Raw genomic sequence first — 24,093 nt, 5'->3', positions numbered from 1 at the left:
TTCGGTTACATCATGTTTATCTAGAAACCATTACTTGAAATCTCAGGTTGGACAGTGAATTTTTGTTTGTTTGGGCAGAGTGGAAAACAGGGAGAACATTTCAAACGATACGTATCATTCTTCATTTCAAAAACCTCTAACAATGGCTAAAGATATGGACATGGGTGCTCAGGTGGCGAATTATAGCCATCATTACCACCTCTAAATGAACTGCCTGATCTGAGTGAAATTTGCTCTGTGTTTGCTCCACGTTCAACACTGGAGACGCAGGATATACAGGTATGACTAAACCACTGAGACAACAGAACTACACAAACACATTTTACTGTCTGAGGGCTCAGATTTCCTAAAAGAGAAGGAAATTCATGAGCTGACTTCAAAGCAAAAGTAGTGAGTAACTAGAGCATTGATAAAAATGTAGTGGAGTAAGAGTAATAAGTATCCCCAAAAAATAATACTCAAGTAAAGTACAGATACTCAAAAAGTATACTTAAGTACAATAAAGTAAAATTACTTTGTTACTGTCCACCACTGTCTAAAGCTTACCCTATAATTATTAGAATATTAAAGTATTAATTTCACAAACATCTTCATATAAGAAACAATGTTTCTAGTATCAAAATGCAGCCATGATCCTAACAGTGAACTAACTTCTTGTAGCTGTTAAGTAATCCCTCTGTCTAGTCTTGGAGGTGTTACAGGTCCCTGATTGGTTGTACCTGACTCCTGCGAGTCAAGCTGAGGGGGGATGTGACGCTTCCTTTGTCTGACGTCATCAGTAGGTGGTTCTGAACTTCCTAGTTTAGTCTCACTTTATGTCAACAGAGCAGCAGAGTTCAGCTAACACGACGTGGACCTAAAGACCGCTGCTCTCCCGGCTCTGTGCCCTCCTCTGTAAGTCCGTGTAAGTGTCCGTGGATGTTTAAGATGACTCTTCGCGGAGTACTCTCAGCGGTTCTGGTCCCGGTCTGCTGGCTGCTGGTGACTCTGGCGGAGGATGCACCCGGATCTCCCGCCGCCGCCCCCGCGGTGCCCAGACCCGCGGTGACGAACTCCAGCGGGGTGAACTCGACTCAGAGCACCAGAGGAATGTTCAACAACCTCAACGTGGACAGCTCCATGATCCAGCGGGCCCTGTACGTCCTGATCGGCATCACCATGATCGGAGTCCTCTACTTCCTCATCCGAGCCGTGCGGTGAGTTCACACCAGACTCCACTCACCTGTGAAGAGGTGTAGTGAGTCACTGATGATAAGACAGGACACATCGACAAGACACAGACAGTGTCGTCCCGGTAACTTCTCCACGGGAGGTTTTCTTATTTCCAAAAGAAAGCTGCTGACAGAGGAGGAAAGTTAAATCACTGTTTTGTGAATGAGGTTTGGTGTGATGCCTGTGCTCACTCAGAGAAACAGCAGGTTGTAGGGTGGTTTTGGGTAGTGTCAGGTTTTTTAGGCACAGTAAGAAAGTTAATTTACTTGAGTACTGTACTTAAGTACATTTTTTGAGTATCTGTACTTTACTTGAGTATTATTAATTGGGAATACTTGTTAGTTTTACTCCACTACATTTCTATCAATGCTCTCGTTACTCACTACTTTTACTTTGAAGTCAGCTAATGAATTTCCTTCTTTTTTCTGAAATCTGATCCCTCAGACAGTAAAATGTGTTTGTGTTGTTCTGTTTGTCTCAGTGGTTTAGTCGTACCTGTATATCGTGTGTCTCCAGTGTGTAACGTGGAGCAAACACAGAGCAGATTTCACTCAGATCAGGCAGTTCATATAGAGGTGGTAATGATGGCTATAATTCTCCACCTGAGCACCCATGGTCATATCTTCAGCCTGTGTTAGAGGTTTTTGAAATGAAGAATGATACGTATCGTTTGAAATGTTCTCCCTGTTTCCCACTCTGCCCAAGCAAACAAAAATTCACTGTCCAACCTGAGAAAGTGTGTTGAGCTACGTAACGTTTGTTTCATTCCAGATGAACATTTCAAACTAAGTTGTCTGTGCTTGGAGTAACTTAGTTTCTGTTTTTATTCCATGGTATAGTTTTTAGAGATTTCAAGTAATTGTTTCTAAATAAACATAATGGAACCGAATGCACTCCTATGTATTCTTTACTGCCATCATGATTTGTGAAAATACAAAGTTTGGATTTTTTAAGAAGTACTTTGATAATTAAGTATTTTTAAAAGCAAGTACTCCAGTTTTTTAACACAAGTAATAATCTGACAGAGCAACTTTCACTTGTATTGGAGTAATATTTGACCTGAAGTATCTATACTTTGACTTAAGTGATGAAGACGTGTACTTTGTCCACCACTGGTTAGTTAAGTGTTCAACTAAAGAAAGGTGATCCTATAAAAGTGTCAGTGGTGTTGGTGTTACCCAAGTGTGGGTCGGGACCCCCTTGGGGGTCGCTAGACACAAATGTGGGGTCGTGAAGATGTCTTCCAGAATGTTTTTCTTTTTAGTTATGTAAAAACTGTACATTTTTCCCATTATAGTAAAAAATATCGACAGAAATAATAGCTACGCTTGAAATAAAACCTTGAAAATAGAAAATGTAATGAGTTTTCTGCCTTTCTTTTAGTCAGATGACTCCTAAGTTTAGGGTTAGTGAACAGTTAATTATCAAAAGCATCAGTAGCAGTAGGTTAATTCATAACAGCACCGGAAACACAGCCACACGCTCATATAGGTAGGCTAATTTTCTGCAGACCAGCTGAATAAAGCCACGTTTGATAACTTTGAGGGACAGTGGGGTTGCAAGTCTCTAGCACCTATATTTTGGGGGTCGCAGGCTGAACGGTTTCGGAACCCCTGCTATAAGTAATAAATCACAAGATCTAGTTAAGAGTACTTTGGTGTACCGCCCTCTTCATTAAGGAGACTGACAGGACAGTGGTTTGATTTTGAGGAATAAAAATGCAGAAGAATGCAAAGGGATATTTGATAGTGATCACATGTAAACGGATTTACTGACATAACACCAAACCCCATTCATATATCTGTCAGTTTAACACTGCCTGTCTCATTAGCTGAGGTGTAGGCTGCAGAATGTCGTAAATGCACCTTTTGTGAAGGTTTGGGAGATACTCTCAAATTCTGCATGACTCTCATCATCAAATTTCTTGAATTTTCCCGTTGTTGGACGAGTGAAGGACTATCTTATCCACCTATTAGAGACTGATTCCTGTATGTGCTTTACTTTACGACCTAACTTTTGCATGATTCTCTCTTCATCAAAGATGTGGACTTATAACAGCTGATGTATATTACCTTTGCAGCCTGTCCCTGCATGAAAACAGATGTCACACTGAATTCCATTTAAAATTCAGTCATTTAATGCTTTCTCTCATATCAGCATTAGTACACACTGCGTAAAATGTGAGTCATGTGTTTTTCTCAAGCTGCTGGATTTTCTCTTGAGTTCTGCTTCAGCTAATCCGATTATATATTTTGTTTTTGTCTGACTTCAGCCCAACACGTTTTTATTGTAATCAAGGGTTTCAAAGTGTAATCAAAGAGAAGTTTATCAATTATTGTATGAATAAAACACGTCACACAGCCTTACTCTCTGTTGTGTCCCTCTTTTGAACCTCCATCAAACCAAACCCCATTCATAACTCTCACTATTTAACCCTTCACCTCCTGTCAGCAGCTGTACAGAGACTGTAAAACCTGATTCAGGGGGTTTTCAAAAAACATCTGGCTCCCTCCTCGAGTTCATCTCGTTTCTGATCCTCCAAACTTTTTTTTTTCAGGCTGAAGAGGCCAGCCCAGAGGAAAAAGTACGGCCTGCTGTCAAACCAAGACGACTCTGTTGAGATGGATGGGATGGAGAGCGAGGAAGACGACACGCTGTATGAAGCTCGCAGCCTCCGCAGGTCAGAGGTCAACAACACAGAAAACTACATGTAACTGTGATACTGCTGTTTATTCCAGAGACAGGCTTCATTTTGCATCCGTCTGAATATGGTGTGTAGATGTGGTTTTAAAGTGTAGCAGCACCACAAACTGAATTTCACTCAGCCTCTCACAAGGGAGAGAGAAATCTCCAAACACTGAGCCATAATTCAGAAAGTGATCCCAGCCTGAGGGTCAACAGAAAAATCAACATGTTAATTAAACCCATAATCTGTTTTATTTGTAAAATATTGAGGAGCAAATTATTTTAAACTGTGAGCTCATTAAAGAAACTTCACTCCTTCACGTTTCATGAGTCCGTACTCTGAAACATGTTTTTAGATTCATTGTGACATTCACAGAGATTTATTACCTTCTGTGTCCTCAGACTGTCAGGTGATTCCGCTAACCGGAGATGCTAACATTTAGCTTACTTTAAATGGAAACACAATGGCTCAATCGGAACTTTGTACTTCCTCTTTACACTTTAAAGTCACAGTGAGGAGTTTCTATCTGACTCTGAAACTGAGATCATCAGTGAGGTTGTTTTCTTTATACTTTGATTTCATATAATAAATCAACAACAATAATAAAAGTGATGATTATTGTTATACAAATAATTAAAATTTTTGCAATTATATGGATTCAGTTTGGATCTACGGAGTCAAAGGAGGGACATAAATACATAAATATTTATATATATATTTTTAAATTTTACAATATACTTTTTTTTATTTTTATATATTTTTTATTACCTATTAATTGTTGTAAAAATGTCAAGATTTCGATACTTGTTGAAAAGTTGATGTACTTAAGTTAAACACATAAATACGTTTTAAGTTTTTAAGAAAAAAAGTCAGAATTCTGGCTTTAATCTTAGAATTCAGACTTTTTTCTCAGATCAAAAACATAAAAATAATATATTGGACCTTAATTTATTTTTTTTCAGTGGCCCTAATCTTCTTCCGTAAGTTTTGTTATTTTTTAAAAGGTGCTACAATTAAAAGCAGGACAACCAGCTCAGACACAGTTTGGACATTCAGGAATAGACAATAAAGAGCAATATCTCAAAAGTATTAAATCATATTTGACAATATTTCATCTAAAAGAAAAAAAAGAACTTAAACAATACAGAAAAATATATTTAAAATAAAATATGTACAGAAATAAATCAACAAGTAAATATTATTGTGAAACATGTTTGATAATCTTCTTTATAAAAAGGTATCACTCTTTTTATCATTATTCTGTGGTTCTGTTTTTTGTCCCTGCTGTGACCCTGTTGAGCCTTCTGCTGACGTAGCTGAAGGCGCTGGCTCTGTGTTGAACTCTGCTCTACTGCTTGAACTGATGAGCGCATCGATCAGCTGATTGATCTGATCACTTTTATCTGTTTGTGTGCTCAGATGAGGGGCGTCTGTGTGGTCTCCTCCTGGCGGATCAGATGGGGAGATCAGCTGATATTGATTGTGGATCTGAGAGAGAGGATGGACCAATCACTGCTGAGGAGAGACATGGACCAAACAGTTATTGAAGAAAAATGCCAAAGCTGCTCGAGGAGCCCGAGCAGGATAATCATTATATTTTTAAGGTGGATTTGGAAGAAAGGAGCAGACGTGACAGCTCTGTGGATCATTTATTATTATTATTGTTATTATTATTATTATTGTTATTATTATTTCAGAGACTTCTTCTTCATGTCTTCTCTTCATTCTGAGCTCTTCTGCTCCAACTGCGTGCTTGAACTACTGTAAACTGACTCTAAAGCAGCTGATAAACCTGCAGCACAGATCAGAGGGTCTGATCAGGACTCTGACCCTCCACACTGCTCATTACCCAGCCTGCTGGAGTCTCTTTTAGGTCCTGAGGTCCTGTGAGGCTCTGAGTGTTAAGCTCTAACACGGTGTTAAAAAGAAACCTACAGTTCACATCAGCCTGCAGTATTTCTGAAAAACTTTATACTTTGTTTAGAGACATGGTCTCAGTTATCTTGTTCATTATAGTTTATCACATGAGCACTGAGTCCAGGCCTCACACCCAGGAGCTTTAAGGGGACTTCAAGGGTTCAAACTTTGGTCCTGCTTTTACAAATTTTGGATTAAACAGCAAACTCCGTCAATAGAATCGTTCCTTTTACCTTGGAGAACACTCAGTCTCTGCTCGTGAACTGACGCCTCTGTTAGTTAGTTTGTACTTTCATTGACTGTATAAAACACCCTATTTGAGATGTGAAGCCAGAAGAACGCCTCAATGGGCGATGACATTTTATGCTGATGAAACCACAGTCTTAATGTCCCACCCCTTCCTCTAACAAACCCACATTCACCTTCTTGCTCCCTCAGGTGGGTCTGATCCACAGCAGAACAGATTCTTGTGTGGGTTTGAAGCAGACACTCACAGTTATGGAAAGTTAAACGGCTCTTGTGTTAGTGCTTGTTACCTTTCCTCTTACCGTTCCTCCACTACTCTGATAATCCAGTTCACACAGCACTGCAGGAGCCTCATTGGTCAACATAGGTGTTAATCATGATGTTACATCCCCTCTTTTTATAGCATGAAATAACTAATTCATAACAAACTACAATGAACACTGACACAAATCTGCATTATAAGAACTGGCTATAATGACGGAAACCATGTTTGACAAACATTTATTATGTTAAGTTTTTGGGCTCTTTTGCCTTCATTGACAGGACAGCTGAAGAGAGACAGGAAATGTGGGGAGTAGAGAGTGGGGGAAGACATGCAGCAAATCGTCAACCTGTCGGGAGTCAAACCAGCAACCTCTGCGACGAGGACTGAAGCCTCTATACGTGGGGCGCTTAGACTGCTAGGCCACCTTCAGATTTCCTAGTTTGACCCATCTGTTAACATGGAGGAGGCGGGGCTTGTGACCTAAACTGCAGAGATCAGCAGGGGGAGCTCTGAATGTTTTGACTTCACAGTCTATAAACACTTACAGCTTCATTTTAATATACAGTCTATGGTTACAGTGTTGGTCCCAAACTGAACACACAACAAGTAAAACTAGAGGCAGAGGTCGAGCAGCAGTTCCTGAGCTCTATGAGGTTCAGAACTTTTAGTGGACACACTTTGATTCATCAAGGATTATGCTGCAGACATTAAAGCCTGCTTACCTGCTTCAGGATGAAGACATCACTCGGAGTTTTCCTACCTGTTCGTCATCAAATATCCCAAATCTGTAAAAACAGGACCCAGGTTTAAAAGGACAGAAGTGCTCTTTAATGTGGACCTAGCTTCTCTTTGTCACATGGAGTGATCCTTTTTTTGATGCGGTCATCTTCTTGTATTTTCACAGAGAGTTTTGTACAAAGATCTTAACTATAAAACCTGAGATCACCCCGACAGTAAGAAGAATTGAGTGTGACAAAGTGACAGGCCAAAGTTGCGCTCCTGATGTTCACGGACGAACAGACTTTTAATTTCTCTTTGCATCAGATTGAAATGTTTGAAATGTTTTTGATTGATTCTGTTTCCTCAAACATGTTTCAGCCTGTTTCATATTTTACTACTATGAACATGAATCCACATTTCCTCTGCTGCTGTTGGTTAGAGGAACAGAGTGTTTATCACCTTCGTCTATGAAACTTTGAGTTCTTCTCTTTACACGAAAAAACTTCTCAATAAAAACATCCAATATACTCATGACGTCTGTCTCTGTGGATGGAGGAGGGGAACACCTCAGGGTTTAAGGTTACATCAAAAACACGCTCCTTCAGGTCAGATCAGAAACTATACGAAATAAAGAACACGAGAAACAGCAAATACACGATTTAGGTTCACACAAAAACCCTGTGAAAAAACGCTGAAGTTTTATGTGTCTTCTCTTTATTTGATTGATCAGTGTTTTTGTTTATGGACTGATCTCTGATGCTGACATATTCCACTGTGAGAGTCCTCAGGGGGATTTTTCCCACAGTTTCGTCTTTATGGATCTCTGATATCACTAATGAACACTGATAGGAGGGTTCTGAGGTCAGAGAGGGGCGTGGCCTGTCACTGTAACAAGCCGATGATGAGTGGGCGTGGAGCCAATGACTGATAAACATCTCAGCCAATCAGACGCCCCAAGAGAGAGGACAACAACGGCAACAGGTCCCAGAGGAGAGAGAGGGGCGTGTTTCAATTAGAGAGAGAGAGAGTGTGTATGTGTGTGAGATGACGCTACATCTTCAGTTCCCACCTCTGTCTGCTGTTTTATCTGATCTGAAACCCACACACACAAAGATCACTGAGGAAACCAGAACCAGGATTGTCAGGAAAATTATGGGTTGTGTGTTCATCCCCATGGTAACCAGGTTGTCTCCAAGGCCTCACTGTCTCGGTCTCCGAAATGCTGAAATGCTCCTTAGTTTTTATCATAGGAGGAAGCACTCAGGTGTCTCAGGTATCTGACACAGTTATAAATGAGCAGCTGTGAGACCACATAGTTCATGTGGACCCTGTGGATCGGTGGTGATCTACATCAGTTCTGATCAGACCAGGACCTGATGTCTGGTCTCTGTTTAGTAAAGGTTAAACAGTCAGATCTCAGGAGGCAGGAATCAGACCAAGATGTTGTCTGTCTGTCTGTCTGTCTGTCTGTCTGTCTGTCTGTGTGTGTGTGTGTGTGTGTGTGTGTGTGTGTGTGTGTGTGTGTGTGTGTGTGTGTGTGTGTGTGTGTGTGTGTGTGTGTGTGTGTGTGTGTGTGTGTTTCAGATCAGATAAAACAGCAGACAGAGGTGAGAACTGAAGCTTTAGCATCATCTCACACACACACACACACACTCTCTCTCTCTCTCTCGCTCTCTCTCTCTCTCTCTCTCACTAATTGAAACACGCCCCTCTCTCTCCTCTGGGACCTGTTGCTGTTGTTGTCCTATGTCTCAGGGTGTCTGATTGGTTGAGACATTTATCAGTCATCAGCTCCACACCCACTTATCATTGGCTTGTTACAGTGACAAGCCACGCCCCCTTTGACCTCATAAACCTCATATCAGTGTTCATGAGTTATTTCAGTGATCCTGACAGACTGAACTGTGAGAAAAATCCCCCTGAGGACTCTCCCAATGGACTCTGTCAGCGTCTTTGAATAAAAGCACTTATCGATGAAATAAAGAGAAGAAAAATGAAAACATCGATTCAGAGGAGCAGATTTAAAAACAGCTGTGAAGATGTTTTATGTAAATAAATCTCTGCACCGTTAGAGTATGTTTCTTACATTTTTATTTTTTATTTCGATACAAACATGAACACAACTTCAACACAAACATCAGGATGAAGTTCAACAAATAAAAACACCAGAAGTTTCTTTGAATTACAAAAAACTGAATCTGGTTACTGATCCTTCTGCTGAGAGCGCAGATACTAAGCACACACACATTTCCTCTTCTACACTGACTTCTTCCTCTATGAGAGAAAATAAAACTTCACATCATCCTCTTTGACAGGAAATTCAAATCAACCTTTCTCTTCTTCCCTCACAGATAATAAAACACCAATCTATTATTTCAGAGAGATAAATCAAACCAAATATCTTCCTCCTTAACATGGAAAAATCACGCCATAAGAATCCTTTAATGTGAAAACACACACCATGTCTTCTATGACAGAAAATAAAACTCTTTCTTCTTCAGTGACAGAAAAAAAAGCACACATATTGGAATAATATTAAACACTCCATCAAACACGTGATGACTTTTTAAAATAAACTGATAAATGTGAATATCACATGACCTTTGACCTCGGTCCAAAACATCAACATGTGTTTTTAAAGGACCAAACCGCTGTTTCAGATCACAATCGCCAGGCCTGGATACTGGATCCAGTCAGTCTCCTCAGGTGTACCTGGCACTCAGGTGTACCTGGCACTCAGGTGGAGGTGCTGCAGAGGTCCTCCACAGTCAGAGTCTCCGTCAGCTGAACTCTCACAGCTGGAGTTTGGTGACAGCACCCCTCGCAGCCCGTCCTCCAACTCCACACACCCTGCCTGGCTCCTGGGAGACCCGCTGAGCTCCTGCTCTGTCAGCACCCCATCCAGGAAGTTGATGTATCTAAGGGCCAGGCGCAGGATCTCGTTCTTGCTGAGCTTCCTGTCAGGTGGGTGCGTGGGGATGAGGCGCCGCAGCTCGGTGAACGCTCCGTTAACGTTCTGCTGCCTCCAACGCTCACGGCTGTTGGTGGACACCCGGGGACGAGAACCTGACAGGGTAGGAGAGAAAGGAGGGGAGTCAGCTGGAGTCTGAAAACACCTGCATGTGATGTTTACAGACGACTCTGCACAACATGAAGAAACTACAGCAGGGACAGAACTTTAAAGTGTCTATTCTAAGGAAACCAGCTTTAAAACTTGATCAATGAGTTCTTTCTTTGATCTTCAGACTGTTTCTCTCTTCTCACCTTCACTGTGCTTCATCTCATATGGTGAAGATCTTTGTTTCATCACCATCATCAGGCATGGATCTGGATCACTGCACACAAAAACACACACACAGGTCAGTCAGTGTATGAGCAGATTTATCTCTGAATATTTGCGTATGAGTTAAGGTCGATAAGTGACTTTCAACCTGTTCTGACACGAGCAGGTTTAAATGGATCTTTAAAGGGATTATTTCTCTCACCTGATGAAGGTGTTCAGGTGTTGCGCGGCCTCGTGCAGCATGTCTCTTCAGTGGGATCTCCTGTGTTCTGTTCAGGGTCCGTCTCTGCCTCGTCTTTTATACCTGCCCGCGAGCCTCTCACTTAGCGTGTCGTGACGCCTCGTATCCATGGACACCGCATTTACGATGCCAGTCCCATTAGAGGAGACAGATCGGGGGTCCCAGGAAGCAGCACCCCAGGGACCTACAGGGTCCAGGGCCAGCCTCCCCCCCGCCCCGCCCCCCGCTGCAGGAGTCGTGTTTTCCGGCGTCAGAACCTCCCCCGTCACGACCCGGAGCTCCATGATTCCTCAGACAAGAACATTTCACGAGTCGAAGGAAACTATGAGGAGAGGAAACAATGAAACAACAGGAGAGAGAGAGAGAGAGAGAGAGAGAGAGAGAGAGAGAGAGAGAGAGAGAGAGAGAGAGAGAGAGAGAGAGAATAAGCTTTGATAGTAATTGTTGTAAACTCTTGTTGATTTATTTGTGATTGTATATATTGTTTGATGTGATTTCGTTAATGCTCTGGCAATATTGTTTTAACTTTCATGCCAATAATAAAGAGATGACAATAAAACCTGCCTTTTAAAAACAGAGAGATGAAATAAATACAAATTTAAGCTTTAAAAACTAAAAACAACCAATCTAGCATAAAATGAATAAATATGGAGTTTAAATATTTCCATCTCAAACAGCAGAGTAATTATTAATATTAATATTGTTATCAATGTTATGTATTAAATGTAATCAGGTGATGTACTGTAGAATAATAACTCACACGCCTTCAGTCTGCACCTTTCATTTTATTATTTTATCTCACACACATTTAAGGATTTATTTGTAAAACAGCAACAAATATTTTTTACACTCTTACAGTCCCTCTGTATTCTATAAAAATGTGTCTTCAGCAGCTTTCTGTACAAAGATTACAATATACCGTTATGAAATTCATTGATCAATTGATATTTGAAGAGAAATCAAAGATCTTTAAACATCAGCTCTGTGTGTGTGTGTGTGTGTGTGTGTGTGTGTGTGTGTGTGTGTGTGTGTGTGTGTGTGTGTGTGTGTGTGTGTGTGTGTGTGTGTGTGTGTGTGTGTCATGGCCATACAGTCTATGGTCATAGCACAATAAACAGATGAAAAGTCAGAGTATTATAAAAAGTTAATTGAGACATAAATCCACTGAAGGGGACCAAAGAAAAGTCATACATTAAAACAAGACCTCTGTCGCCCCCTGCTGGTTGAAAGACAAACTGCTCCTTACTGACAAACAGTGCTCCCAAACACAGCGATCATTTACTCCAAATCTTCTTTTATTTTTATCTGCCAGTCTCATCCCTGACACACAAGTTTCTTGTGGTTAAATACAGATTAAATATATAAAATAAATAAAAATGACCAATTAATTATTTTCACAACATTTACAAAAAAATTAAAATGTTTATTTTGGACCGTTCACAGTTATCAGCACACTTTTTAACTTCAAACATGTAAAATCTCTCCTTCTGCTGCGGCTTGCTTCCTGCTCCTCACTCGGCAGGTGTTGGACTCTCCTTGTTTAACGAACAGGTGAAGCAAATATAGACCCGGCCTCTCCTCCACCCTTCTCCACTCTGGATCTTTTTTCTCTCGGCTAAAGTTCTCTTCTTTAACTTTACAGGACTCTAACTTTAACACCTTTTTACCTGTGCTGATAAAAAACAACTTTTTTTTCTGTAAGTGTTAATTACATCGTCGCATATCTATCATGGAAAATATAATAACAAATGTATTATTTCTTGATTTATTGAGGTACCCAAAACAAAAGAATCAGCTAATCTTGTTAAATAAGTATTAAGTCTTTATTCTCATAAAAGAAGCTCATCATCAGATCCCATAATGTAACACATTAATGCAGAAGTCACCCTAATTAATTCATAATAGACAAATATCAAAAACATCAAACAGACACTGAAGGTTTCTTTAATATACAAACAAAGGACCAACAGGGATCAAGACGAGTACTGAGTGATCAGGAGCTTTAATCAGATCCTCCAACAAACACAAAACTCCACTCAGACCGATCCCCAGACATATCAGCTCTCCAGAATTTTGGGGAAGGTGTGGCAGCCTCCACCCTCTGTAACTCTCTTCCTGCAGCAATACGCAATGTCACATCTCTGGGCATTTTCAAAAGATCAGATTAAAACCAACCTAAAAGTATTCAGAGTTTAAATTTAAGGTAAAGTAAGCCAGGATAAGACCAAATGCACAGAGCTATCAGGGACACAATTTGCACAAAGCAATCAGTGAATAAAATAAGCACACAGAAATCAGGTACCAAAATGAAAACAAAGCAATAAGTGAATGAAAACAAACACAGATAAATCAGGGATTCCAATGAACACAGGTATTGGGGAATCAAATGAGCACACAGGGATAAGGGATTCAAATTTGCACAGAGGAATCAGGGACTCAAATGAGCTCTGAGCGATTGGTGAATCAAATGAGCTCATATAGATCAATGACACAAATGTGCGCAGATATATCAGTGACTCAAATGAGTGCAAAGGGATTGATGATTCAAATGAGCTCAGAGCATTCAGGTGCACAAAGTTGCGCAGAGGGATCGATGACTCAAATGAGCGCAGAGAAATCAGGGACTCAAATGTGCTCCGAGCGATCAGTGACTCAAATGAGCTCTGTGCGATCAGTGACTCAAATGAGCTCTGAGCGATCAGTGACTCAGATGAGCTCTGAGCGATCAGTGACTCAAATGAACTCTGAGCGATCAGTGACTCAAATGAGCTCTGTGCGATCAGTGATTCAAATGAGCTCATATGGATCAATGATCCAAATGAGCGCAGAGAAATCAGGGACTCAAATGAGCTCTGTGCGATCAGTGACTCAAATGAGCTCTGAGCGATCAGTGACTCAAATGAGCTCTGTGCGATCAGTGACTCAAATGAGCTCCGAGCGATCAGTGACTCAAATGAGCTCTGAGCGATCAGTGACTCAAATGAGCACTGAGCGATCAGTGACTCAAATGAGCACTGAGCGATCAGTGACTCAAATGAGCTCTGAGCGATCAGTGACTCAAATGAGCTCTGAGCGATCAGTGACTCAAATGAGCTCTGAGCGATCAGTGACTCAAATGAGCACTGAGCGATCAGTGACTCAAATGAGCTCATACGGATCAATGATCCAAATGAGCGCAGAGAAATCAGGGACTCAAATGAGCGCAGAGAAATCCATGACTCAAATGAGTGCGGAGAGATCGGTGACTCAAATCAGCGCAAAGGGATGTATGACTCAAATGAGCTAAGAGAAATCAGGGACTTAAATGAGCTCTGAGCGATCGATTACTCAAATGAGCACAGTGATATCAGGGACACAAATGAGCGCAGAGGGATCAGGGATTCAAATTTGCACAGAGTAATCAGTGACTAAAATGAGCTGTGAGTGATCGGTGACTCATGAGTACAGAGAAATCAGGGACTCAAACTCGCACAGAGAAATTAGGGTCTATAATGAGCGCAAAGAAATCAGGGACTCAAATGAGCACAGAGAAATCAGGGCCTAAAATGAGCACAGAGGGATCAGGGACTCAAATGAGCACAAGGAGTTGGTTATGTAGGGACTTCAATAGATCTACCTGTGAAGATTCAAAGATGCAGAAACTTTAGCAAAATTACTTATTAGTGGTATCCTGAAAAGTTATCTGAGTTTGTTTTCCTAAATAGTTTTGTGATGAGTGTTGGGGGGCTGGAGTTGAGTAGATTTGACAGATCTTTTCCAAAACTCTAAAATGTATTGCTAGTTTGCACTCAGTTCTTAATAATGAAGGTCCAGGATCACTTCGAACACCCTAATAAATTAAAGTTCCGTTCATACTATTTAGTTTCTTCCACAATAAATCAGGTGGAGCTGTGCTCCCTGAAAGTTTTTGATAATCATTTCTAATTTGCATTTCATTTCTTAACTTGTAATTAAAGTTTCATTGGGTCCTCATCAGCTCAAAGACATCCAGAGGGTTGTTTCTGAGACATTGCGGGCCAGTTGCTGTTGAGGAATAGGATCATGTTGAGGTTTTCCAGCTCGATGGCGCTCCTTTGGTTGCAGAAGCGTTCACCTGCTCCAGAGAAAGCTCTTTCTAAGGGCACAGCTGTTGATACAACCCCGAGCTTCTTCAGAGCGAGCATGCTTAACCCACCAAACATGGTTTTTCCTGTGTGTCTCCACCAGGCGAAGGGGTTGGATGTGTCTGAGGTTGGGGTGTAGGCCATGTACCTAGCCAGGAGGTCATCCAGATCGGCAGCCGAGCAAGGTGTTTGGAATTCAATGAGCTCCTGACGGATCTTCTTGACAGCCCCTGCTTTGTTTTGCTCCCCCAGCTTGTTTTTGTATCTTGGGTCAAGAAATGTAAAGACAGCCATTGAATGGTTGCTGATGTTTCCAAATTCCTTTTTACATTTTGACAGTAACATTTTGGCGACATGGTTCCCTCTCTCTTCTTCTTCTTTCAGACCGCCCATGAACGTCCTCAGCAGAGGCAGCACCACCGACACGGACTGGAATCCTCGTCTTTCCATTATGGACATGGCTGTCTTCAGAGGTGTCAGGGCTGATATGATACTCTTGACTTTCTCTGTATCGTTTTTATCCAGAATTAAATCTGTCTTCATTTTCTGGGCACACACCATCCCCATGGTGTCACTCTGCTTTATCAGTCCTTCAAGCATATCCAACCAAAGGAGCCAATGATCCCCACAGGACAGGCTCAGCTCCCCTTCTATCTTATTCAGCTTGATTTGGATCTCTCTGAGCTTCTCCTCAGCTTCAGGATCAAGCTTAAAGAACCTGACCATGTTCTGACACTTCCTGAAAACACCAGACAGCTCATCCTCCCTCATCAGATCCTTAAAGATCATATCCACGGTGTCAGCAAAGCAAGGCATGTCCATCCAATTTTTTCTAACTCCTTTCAGTTTTGGCAGGATAGCACTGACAACACAGTGGACTTTTTCTTTCAAGCCCCAATCCTCCATGATGGCACAGAGATGATTTTCAATGTTGTCTGCAGATTGGTCTCCAAAGAGGCATATAGTGCTGAGCATGTAGGATCTGAGCTTCCCGAGGTTGTCCACAAAATGGCAGCTCACCGTCAGGAAGGAGTCTTCAGCTCTGTAAGACCAGGCCTCACACGTCAGCACCATGTTGTCAGCAGAGGGCAAAATGGACCGCAGCTCATCTTTCTTTTCCTTATAGACGCTGAGTAACTGTGTGCGAATCACAGACTTGGTTGGGATTTCAAGAGAAGGGGTGAAAGCTGTCACAAAATTCCAAAAGCCTTCACTCTCTGCTGTTTCCAGGGGCTGTGGAGTCGAGACAATCAGCCTCAACAGGCGTCTTTTCATTGTTAACACCTCCAGGTTCCCAGCTGTGGAAAGAAAATATGAAGAGTCCATGATACAGTTTCCATCACGTCTGTTATTGGAGGTTCGACAACTATTCTCCGTGGATATGTATGTCTACCATCACCATGTCCACAGGAGAGGCACAACCTGAACCCGCCATTTACCAGTCTGTACCATTTTCTTGGGGGAAACCACTGATTTCCTGGAAACAATGTGCAGCAGGATATGAGGTGGGCTGTCTCCTGATTGGTGGGTGTGTCAACAGACTCAGCCAATCATGAGGAATTTGAATATGATGTTAGCATGAATAGTTTAACAGTTTAACACAACACAGAAAACAAAGTTTTCAATGTACCACCATAATGTACACTGTTTTGAGGGACTGGATGCAGCCCAGGTCATGTGGTCGTATTCACCTGAATCAATATAATAAAGACACCAGATCTGTTTTTCAGAACATTTAGCAGGAAACTCTAAGGGAAGATAACTCAATACTTTTAAATGTTAAAGTCCTTAAACAGCAGTTCGTCCAGTGTCCACCAAAGCGTGTCTCCTGTAGTGAGTCAGTCTCCATTCAGCCTTAGGTTAAAATGTCCAATTTTACAGCAGAAATAAACATGTTTACAGCCTGGTACAAAGACAGTTTGGCTTTGACACCCGTTTTTTACTCTCAGTCACAGGCTAACATTATTTATATGTTTGCAGTAATTAGCAACTACCTGTGCTCCCCATACCTAGGGTCTCATTTATAAAAAAATACATAGGGTGAGCTGCATGTCTGAACCCAAACGACAGACAACATCTTAATCCTGACTTTACCCAGACTTTACCTGCCAGCCCCTTGGAACATTTCCACAGTCGGCTTGGACTGTTGGGAGAACGCAAAGGGAAATTTTTAGGAAAATTCAATGCAAGTAAGTGGGCGGGGTGACATTAACTGTAACAAACGGAATATAAAGTCGACTGAGGGGTTAAACAGCAGCATTTGTGGGGTACCGCTGGCCTAGCGGTCCAAGCGAGCGCCTTATTAATACCCCTCTAGTCCTTGTCACAGTGGTCTCAGTTTGACTCCCAGCCCCGACCATTTGCTGCATGTCTTCCCCCACTCTGACCTCCCTACATTTTCTGTCTCTCTTCAGCTGTGTTATCAATTAAAGGCAAAAATGACCCAAAAACATAACTTTAAAAAAAAAGATAGCAGCATTGTTTCACTTTCATCTGGTTTTAGTTCCCTTTCACACTGCATCTGGTCAAACGGACCAAACAGTCTGGACAATGTCACGCAGTTATAACAACTCTAACGACTGCTCATTTGTCAAACACTGACAATCTGAGGTTTTATTGTATTTTTAATAATAATAACAATAATAATAATACATTTTATTTTTCAGCACTTTCAATAAAACTCAAAGACACTTTACAAGAGTATTGAGAGCTTTGTAATTGATGAGGAGGATCTTGAAGTGGATATGCTGCTTTATTGGGAGCCAGTGAAGGTGTTGCAGGATGGGTGTAATGTATTTCTTTTAGTAACTTACACTTGGACTTCTAAAGAAGTCTCTTATGTCCGCTTTCTTTTTTTAGACATCCTGGCTGCGCCTAATTACCAAACACACATACACGCACGCACACACATACGCACGTGGACACCGATTCAAACATTAATGTAAATGAAACCTATGATATTACAATCCCTCTAGCTGACGTGACCCAGGCAGAACAAACACCCAATTTACAGTGGCAGATTAAGATGGACTCCTCCTCGGCAACTAGCAGACCGGTGTGTGCAAGCAAGATGGAGTGACAGCGGGGATGGCCAATCACACAAGAAATGGCAGAGCCAAAGGAGGAGCTTGTGGGCAGTCGATAAACTAAGGGAAACAGGCTTTAGCATGTCTTTGGGCTTCAGCTTGAGCGGACGTTTTCCGCTTGGTCCTAGTCCTAGTGCTTGTGTCTCTGTTTACTGTAGCGTAACATTGTTTTTGGACGGTAGAAACTGCAGGGGACCAAAACGGTCTTTTGAAAAAGTGCAAGGGACATGTCCCCTCTGTCGTCGCCCCCCCCCCCCCCCCCCCCAAATTACGTCCGTGAACGTATGTTAACTTAAAGGCTGATTTATACTTCTGCGTCTCCCCTACGCAGCAGGGGCTGACGCGGACATGAGCCCCACATACTTATGCGTCGATGTGTCCGTGTCGCGCAGCAATTCTCCGCCGAAACGCTTGAGGGCAGTGTGGTCTCTCTGATAGCCAGTCGCCTGCTTCCGGTCTCGCTACGATCTCTGTTTACTTTTCCACAGAGATTCAGAGCGTGTTATGTTAATCGACAGCTGATACATGTTGCTGTTTATCATACAGACATGATTACATGAAGAATAGAGAGGAGGAGATGAAATACACGGCCGATGTCCGGGATCCCGGAAGTGATATGAATGCGGGAAAGACAAAGCTGCCGAGCGGACCAATCACAGAGCTTGTGGTCCGCATCGGCTCTACGCGTAGTTACATTTTGGAGGAGGTGCACGTCAGCTACGTGCGTAGGCCTCGGCGTAGGTCCGGGAGCTACGCGGACCCCTGGCGTAGGGTACGTCGTCGATTCAACGCAGAAGTATAAATCAGCCTTAAAGCAGCTGACGCTGTGTGTAATGGTCTGTTGATAGTCTTCCCATTTCATGCAGTTTTCTAAGGTAAATAAAGTTTTCCAAAATTTCAATATAACTGAAATGTTAGTCTTTCCCTTAACTTTGTTTTATGGGGATATTTTTGGGGATATGTGTGAGTTTTAAATCACCTTTAATTGTAGGGGCCACAATGGATGCTGCTCAGCTCGGCTCCCATCATGAGAAGCTGCAGGGAGAAATGGAATGCAAGCTGGGCTACGGTTTCTGCAGATGGTGTCATTTCTTCTACGTGATTAAGCAAATTTTAAAAAAATTCCGACCCGAGCACCCACTTTGGTTTAGGTGTATGCTCTACTCGGAGTTACCCGGTGGTGTTGCTGCATTAGAGCCCAAATAACCCAGTTTTAAATTGATCCATTATCGACCGTTGGATTTTAAAAAAGGCCTATGCGGATATGCGCCGATAATCGGCCTGGCCGATAATCGATCTATCCCTAATTCCTAGTGATGTGTCAGTCGCGAACGATCCGGCTCTAAGAGCCGGCTCATTGAAGTGAACGACGGGAGCTGGCTCCTGACTCCTGACTGGGAGCCGTTTTTTTTTTTTTCTCGTCTTTTTCTGTTAATGCCTCATGTGATTGGTCAAGACATGGTGGCGTCTTGACCAATCACGTGTCTACATTGAGCAGAATGGGGAGGGGAGGGGTTACAGACCCACACAGCACCATGAGCACACTAACAGGAGGGAGACGAGAGGGAGAATATGCGCGGCAGAGAGAGAACGCATTGGAAAGGTGAGAAAATGAGTGACTGCAGGAAACAGTAAACTTTAGACACATTGAAACGCCATAGAGTCTTAATAGGCAGAGTTTAGACTGTGCAAGGTGAAAATGTAATCAATCAGGGTCCACAAAAAAACTGAAAAGGCACATTAGAAGTGTCTGTGAAGGATCTCAGTCATCCAGGTCATGGACATTAGAACTGTTTAACCATCAGTGCAGTTGGAAGAATAAAGACAGTGAAGGGAATCTGCTGTTAATGAAGGTGTTTCAAAGTTTATAAATAATATACATATAATTACAGATTGGACCTTTCGTCTAATTGAGATGGGTCTTGTTATTGTACTTTAAAATTATTTTTTATAGAACACTGCTCCGTGTTGAGTATATAAATAAAGCCTTATGAATAATAAACTTTTGATATAATGTATGTTTCTTACATTCGTAACTCATTTTATGTATTATTTTACATTATTTTAGGTCATACACTAATTTAAACAAGAAAAAATCTGAGGAGCCACACAGGAGCCGAAAGAGCCGGCTCTTTGTAGTGAGCCGAGCCAAAAGAACCAGCTCTCTAAAAAGAGCCGGACATCCCATCATTACTAATTCCTAGTATACAGAGGAAGCATGTGTGCCATGTTGGGTTAGTGTCACGATTTTGTTTCCTCTATCGGCGTGCTCCTGCACAGGAAGCGTGTTTGAAGCACGGCGCATGTGAAAGCAGAGCCGGTTACAGAGTCTTGCTGCAGTTGATTTACTTTAATTTGGATATCATTCCATAATTTTTTTTCTACCGTTGCTGAGTACGCTACATGACTACAAAGTTGAGTTTATTTCAGGTTTAATTCTTAGTATAAATAAATAAGTTCTCCTCTACTACAGACCAAGATAACAGCTAGCAGTCTGTGGTCAACGTGTATGGGGCACCGTTGTAAAGTTGTGCACACTGAAAATAACAGCAACATTTCTCCACATTTAGCTCCAAACAGTCATAAAAATGTAGAGTGAATTTTTAAAAGTTACTTTTTTTTATCACATATAGAGGAATACTTGTGATCATTTTATTTTGTTGTGAAAAATATATTAATTGAAAATAATTGTTAAATCCAAATGCTAAATATAAGTATAAATCTAAATGTTAAATATAAAAATTAAATATAAATGTAAATGTAAATATAAATATAAATGTTAAATATAAATATAAATGCTAAATATAAATATAAATGTTAAATATAAATGCTAAATAAAAATGTAAATGTTAAATATAAACCTAAATGTTAAATCTAAATCTAAATGCTACATTTAAATCTAAATGTTAAATATAAATCTAAATGCTAAATATAAATCTAAATGTTAAATGTTAAATCTAAATATATCAGCTAAATATTTAGGATCACAGAGCAACAATTAACATTTATATTCAACATTGAACATTTATATTTAGCATTTATATTTATATTTAACATTTATATTTATATTTAGCATTTATATTTATATTTATATTTAACATTTATATTTAATATTTAGATTTAGATTTAGATTTAACATTTAGATTCAGATTTAAAATTTAGATTTAGAATATTTACATTTAGATTTAACATTTAGATTTAGATTTAGCATTTGTCTTTAACAATTATTTTAATTTACTATAATTTTCACAACAAAATGAAATGTGAAGAAGATCATAAATATTCCTCTAAATGTGATAAAAAAAGTGACTTTTAAAAATTAACTTTCATGTTTTGGAGCTTAATGTGGAGAAATGTTGCTGTTATTTTCGGTGTGCACAACTTTACAAACGGTGCCCCATAAACGTGGATCACGGATATGTCTGCATTATAGTTGTTAGCAAGTTATTTGAGAGGCACCCTACTGCAGGCAAGATGGCGCCGCCACAACATCCACACCGGAAGTCCATACCGGAAGTCCATACCGGAAGTGATTCTTTAACCCCCTCTCTACCCAATGCCGGATGCTTCGAACTGGAAGTTTCTTCTTCGTGTAGCGTATTGATTGCATTAGTCTGTCGCTGCTAAATCAATTAGCAGAAAGCTAATTGTGATAGAGAGAGTGAGTGAGAGAGATCCCGCTGTGTATGAAGAACAGAATAATGTAGAGTGTTAGTGTGTGTGGGGGGAGGGGATGAGAAGGAAAAGACTGTAAGTAAGAGGGAAAATACACTCAAGCTGTACACAGAGATCTATATTCACCACAAAAACAACAGAGGCTCCCCAGAAATGTGTACTGTACATCTATCATCAGTGGCTGACAGTGGTGCCTCAAGTCGAAATATTTTAGTCCTAATATTTTATGTTGATTTGGAGTTTGTAATAGCAAAAGTGCATTGTTCTTTTTCAAGTACAACATTATCAATACAAAAGGGTTAAGACATCATACATATAACATTAAAAGAACATAAAATAAAGTATAATTCTACATTTCAAGTAGGGGTTGGATGGAAAGAAACAGTAGCTATGTATACATTTGCAGTTTTTCTAGTCATTCTAATTGAAGGTTCCAACTTCAATGTTTTCATGGACGCCAAATAAAGTGATCTTGTTAAGACATTGGTGTACATGCATCAAGCATTCAATCTGAATAAAACTGTTTGACAAGCTCAGAGTGTTTACACCCATCTAATGTCTCAAAATAGAAGGAGAAACCATTCCCTCCGTTTGTTCTTGTGGTTAATGAACACCCCTGTCACTGTATCATTGTAACGTGTTACAAATTATGTTAAAAAAGAAACAGTCACCACACACCTCTACATTTTCCTCCTCCACTCGCCCCTGCACCATAGATAACATTCTGCTCTTCTCTCGTGACTGTGGATCTACTCTGGATCTGTATTTCATTCATTCATTAATCTATACATGTGATCACATAGGCAGACAGCATGCAAGGTAATTTGGAACAAACACTACAGCAAACTGTACTGAGGTACAGTCAGGCTAACACAACATAAAATAGCATATGACCCAGACAAAACAAGAGAGGCATATGCAGATGTCATCACGGCAGCATCATAATCAGCTTTAAGTATTTCAACACACACTCGGAACAAAAGGCTGTGCATGGCTGAGACGTTAACACTATAACTTAGTGATTCGTGCAGGCTTCTAAGTAACTTCTCAAAACAGTAAATTCTCAACAGCCTATACACTTTTGGAGTCAATCAACTAGTCAATAATACTGATACGATTAAAATGTAAGTGCAAAAAAGTTCATAGAATTACGCGTAAACCTACGTGTTTTTGAAGGCTTTTATTTTGCGTTCACGTTCCTGTTTTTCAAGGCTTTTATTTTTGTAACTTTCGGTATTGACTTCCGGTGTGGGTGTTATTGCAACGTTTTTAGCTTTGTAACTTCCGGTATGGACTTCCGGTATGGACTTCCGGTGTGGATGTTGTGGCGGCGCCATCTTGCCTGCAGTAGGGTACTCTTGGGTTATTTACCGGACATAGGTGCGTGCGTGCGTGCGTGCGTGCGTGCGTGCGTGCGTGCGTGCGTGCGTGCGTGCGTGCGTGCGTGCGTGCGTGCGTGCGTGCGTGCGTGCGTGCGTGCGTGCGTGCGTGCGTTTTACCTCCCCTCTGTCTGATAAACTCTCGTCTCGGAGGAAGCACTTTGTGGGTGTTTCTTGTCCTCTTCATGTTCGGTCTCCTATCTGCTCAGGGTCATAAAACACAGTCAGCATTACTCATAGTTTTACTTCAGATTACGTCGCAGTTTTTAAACTACTCACATGTGCTCATATCAGCATCCGGTTCAGCTCCCCTCTCTTCTGATGACCTGTCCTGGAGTTTTCCTGCAGACTATTTTATTCTGAAGGTTTCGAAGATCAAAAATGTAATGTGTGTTCTGCTGAAGTTCCTCTTTTGGCACCGTTTTGCTGATGTAACTGCGGAAATGAATAAGGCTTCAGTTATAAGTTTATGCCACGCCCGACCTGTGATTACCAAAAGTGAAATTTATGGAGTGAAGAATGGACCAGATTAAACAGCAAGTTTCATGAACAACAGAGTCAGGCAAAGGAAAACAGCTGGGTTAGAGTATATGAGTGATAAGAATGCTTTATTTAACTCAACATATCCTCACCTGTTTACCACAAACACATAAAACGGCTAAATAAGGTGGAGTGTGTTTTCAGGGTTGTTGTTCAGCTGTAAACTCAGACTGGAAGAAAGAAGAGGATAAAGAGTTAAACAAGTGGACGGTTTGAGTTTCCGGACACACACACACACACACACACACACACACACACACACACACACACACACACACACACACACACACTGAGATCAGACCTGCCTGTATGAATTCATGGAGCATGTTGAGGCAGGTTCACCATTAGAGCTGAGCTCAGGCTGTAATGATCACTACAGACCAGCAGGTGTCACCGTGACTCTGGTGTTCATGACAGCAGAGTGAGAGTCTATGGGACCCGAGAGGTCACTCTCCCTGAGTGTCTTCACGGGCCACAGAGCTCAGTTACAGACACACAATATTAAACATCACAGAGTTGAATTCAGGCCAACATTCATATCAGCAACATGAAAGTAATCATGGGAGAAAATACCCCACATCCACAGAAACAGTGACTGCTGTGGTCTAAGGCTGTCTTTAGTCACCCGTTTATTATAAATCATCTTCCTCTTGAACTAAAAGCACTTAGAATAACAACCTGAGCCTATCAGGGACCAAAACAAGAACTAAGACGTGAAATCTACTGGAGCCATTCTGACA

At 41.1% G+C, this 24,093-nt stretch overlaps 3 protein-coding genes across 3 annotated transcripts; 1 reads left to right on the top strand and 2 right to left on the bottom strand.

Annotated features, from left to right (window-relative positions):
- The first annotated feature begins 767 nt into the window (after positions 1 to 767).
- On the top strand, positions 768 to 7,573 carry fam174c (family with sequence similarity 174 member C). Its single transcript, XM_034711395.1, has 3 exons — positions 768 to 1,196; positions 3,770 to 3,892; positions 5,318 to 7,573. The coding sequence occupies exons 1-3, from the start codon at positions 919 to 921 to the stop codon at positions 5,319 to 5,321; spliced, it is 405 nt and encodes a 134-aa protein (XP_034567286.1). The 5' UTR covers positions 768 to 918; the 3' UTR covers positions 5,322 to 7,573.
- Positions 7,574 to 9,120: 1,547 nt separating this feature from the next.
- LOC117831342 (T-cell acute lymphocytic leukemia protein 1 homolog) lies at positions 9,121 to 10,780 on the bottom strand. The gene is made up of 3 exons (XM_034710006.1): positions 10,532 to 10,780; positions 10,311 to 10,381; positions 9,121 to 10,112 (listed from the first exon to the last, which is right to left on the bottom strand). Exons 1-3 carry the CDS (start codon positions 10,570 to 10,572, stop codon positions 9,766 to 9,768), a joined length of 459 nt encoding a protein of 152 aa, XP_034565897.1. The 5' UTR covers positions 10,573 to 10,780; the 3' UTR covers positions 9,121 to 9,765.
- Positions 10,781 to 13,742: 2,962 nt separating this feature from the next.
- On the bottom strand, positions 13,743 to 23,570 carry si:ch211-152f22.4 (zinc finger BED domain-containing protein 1). The gene is made up of 4 exons (XM_034699689.1): positions 23,446 to 23,570; positions 23,093 to 23,248; positions 22,934 to 23,014; positions 13,743 to 15,971 (listed from the first exon to the last, which is right to left on the bottom strand). The coding sequence occupies exons 2-4, from the start codon at positions 23,100 to 23,102 to the stop codon at positions 14,548 to 14,550; spliced, it is 1,515 nt and encodes a 504-aa protein (XP_034555580.1). The 5' UTR covers positions 23,103 to 23,248; positions 23,446 to 23,570; the 3' UTR covers positions 13,743 to 14,547.
- Positions 23,571 to 24,093: the final 523 nt, after the last annotated feature.

Source organism: Notolabrus celidotus, chromosome 2 (assembly GCF_009762535.1).
Source record: "Notolabrus celidotus isolate fNotCel1 chromosome 2, fNotCel1.pri, whole genome shotgun sequence".
Classification (NCBI taxonomy): Eukaryota; Metazoa; Chordata; class Actinopteri; order Labriformes; family Labridae; genus Notolabrus; species Notolabrus celidotus.
The sequence above is the reverse complement of the archived record's forward strand: the minus strand, read 5'-3'. Positions and strand labels throughout refer to the sequence as shown.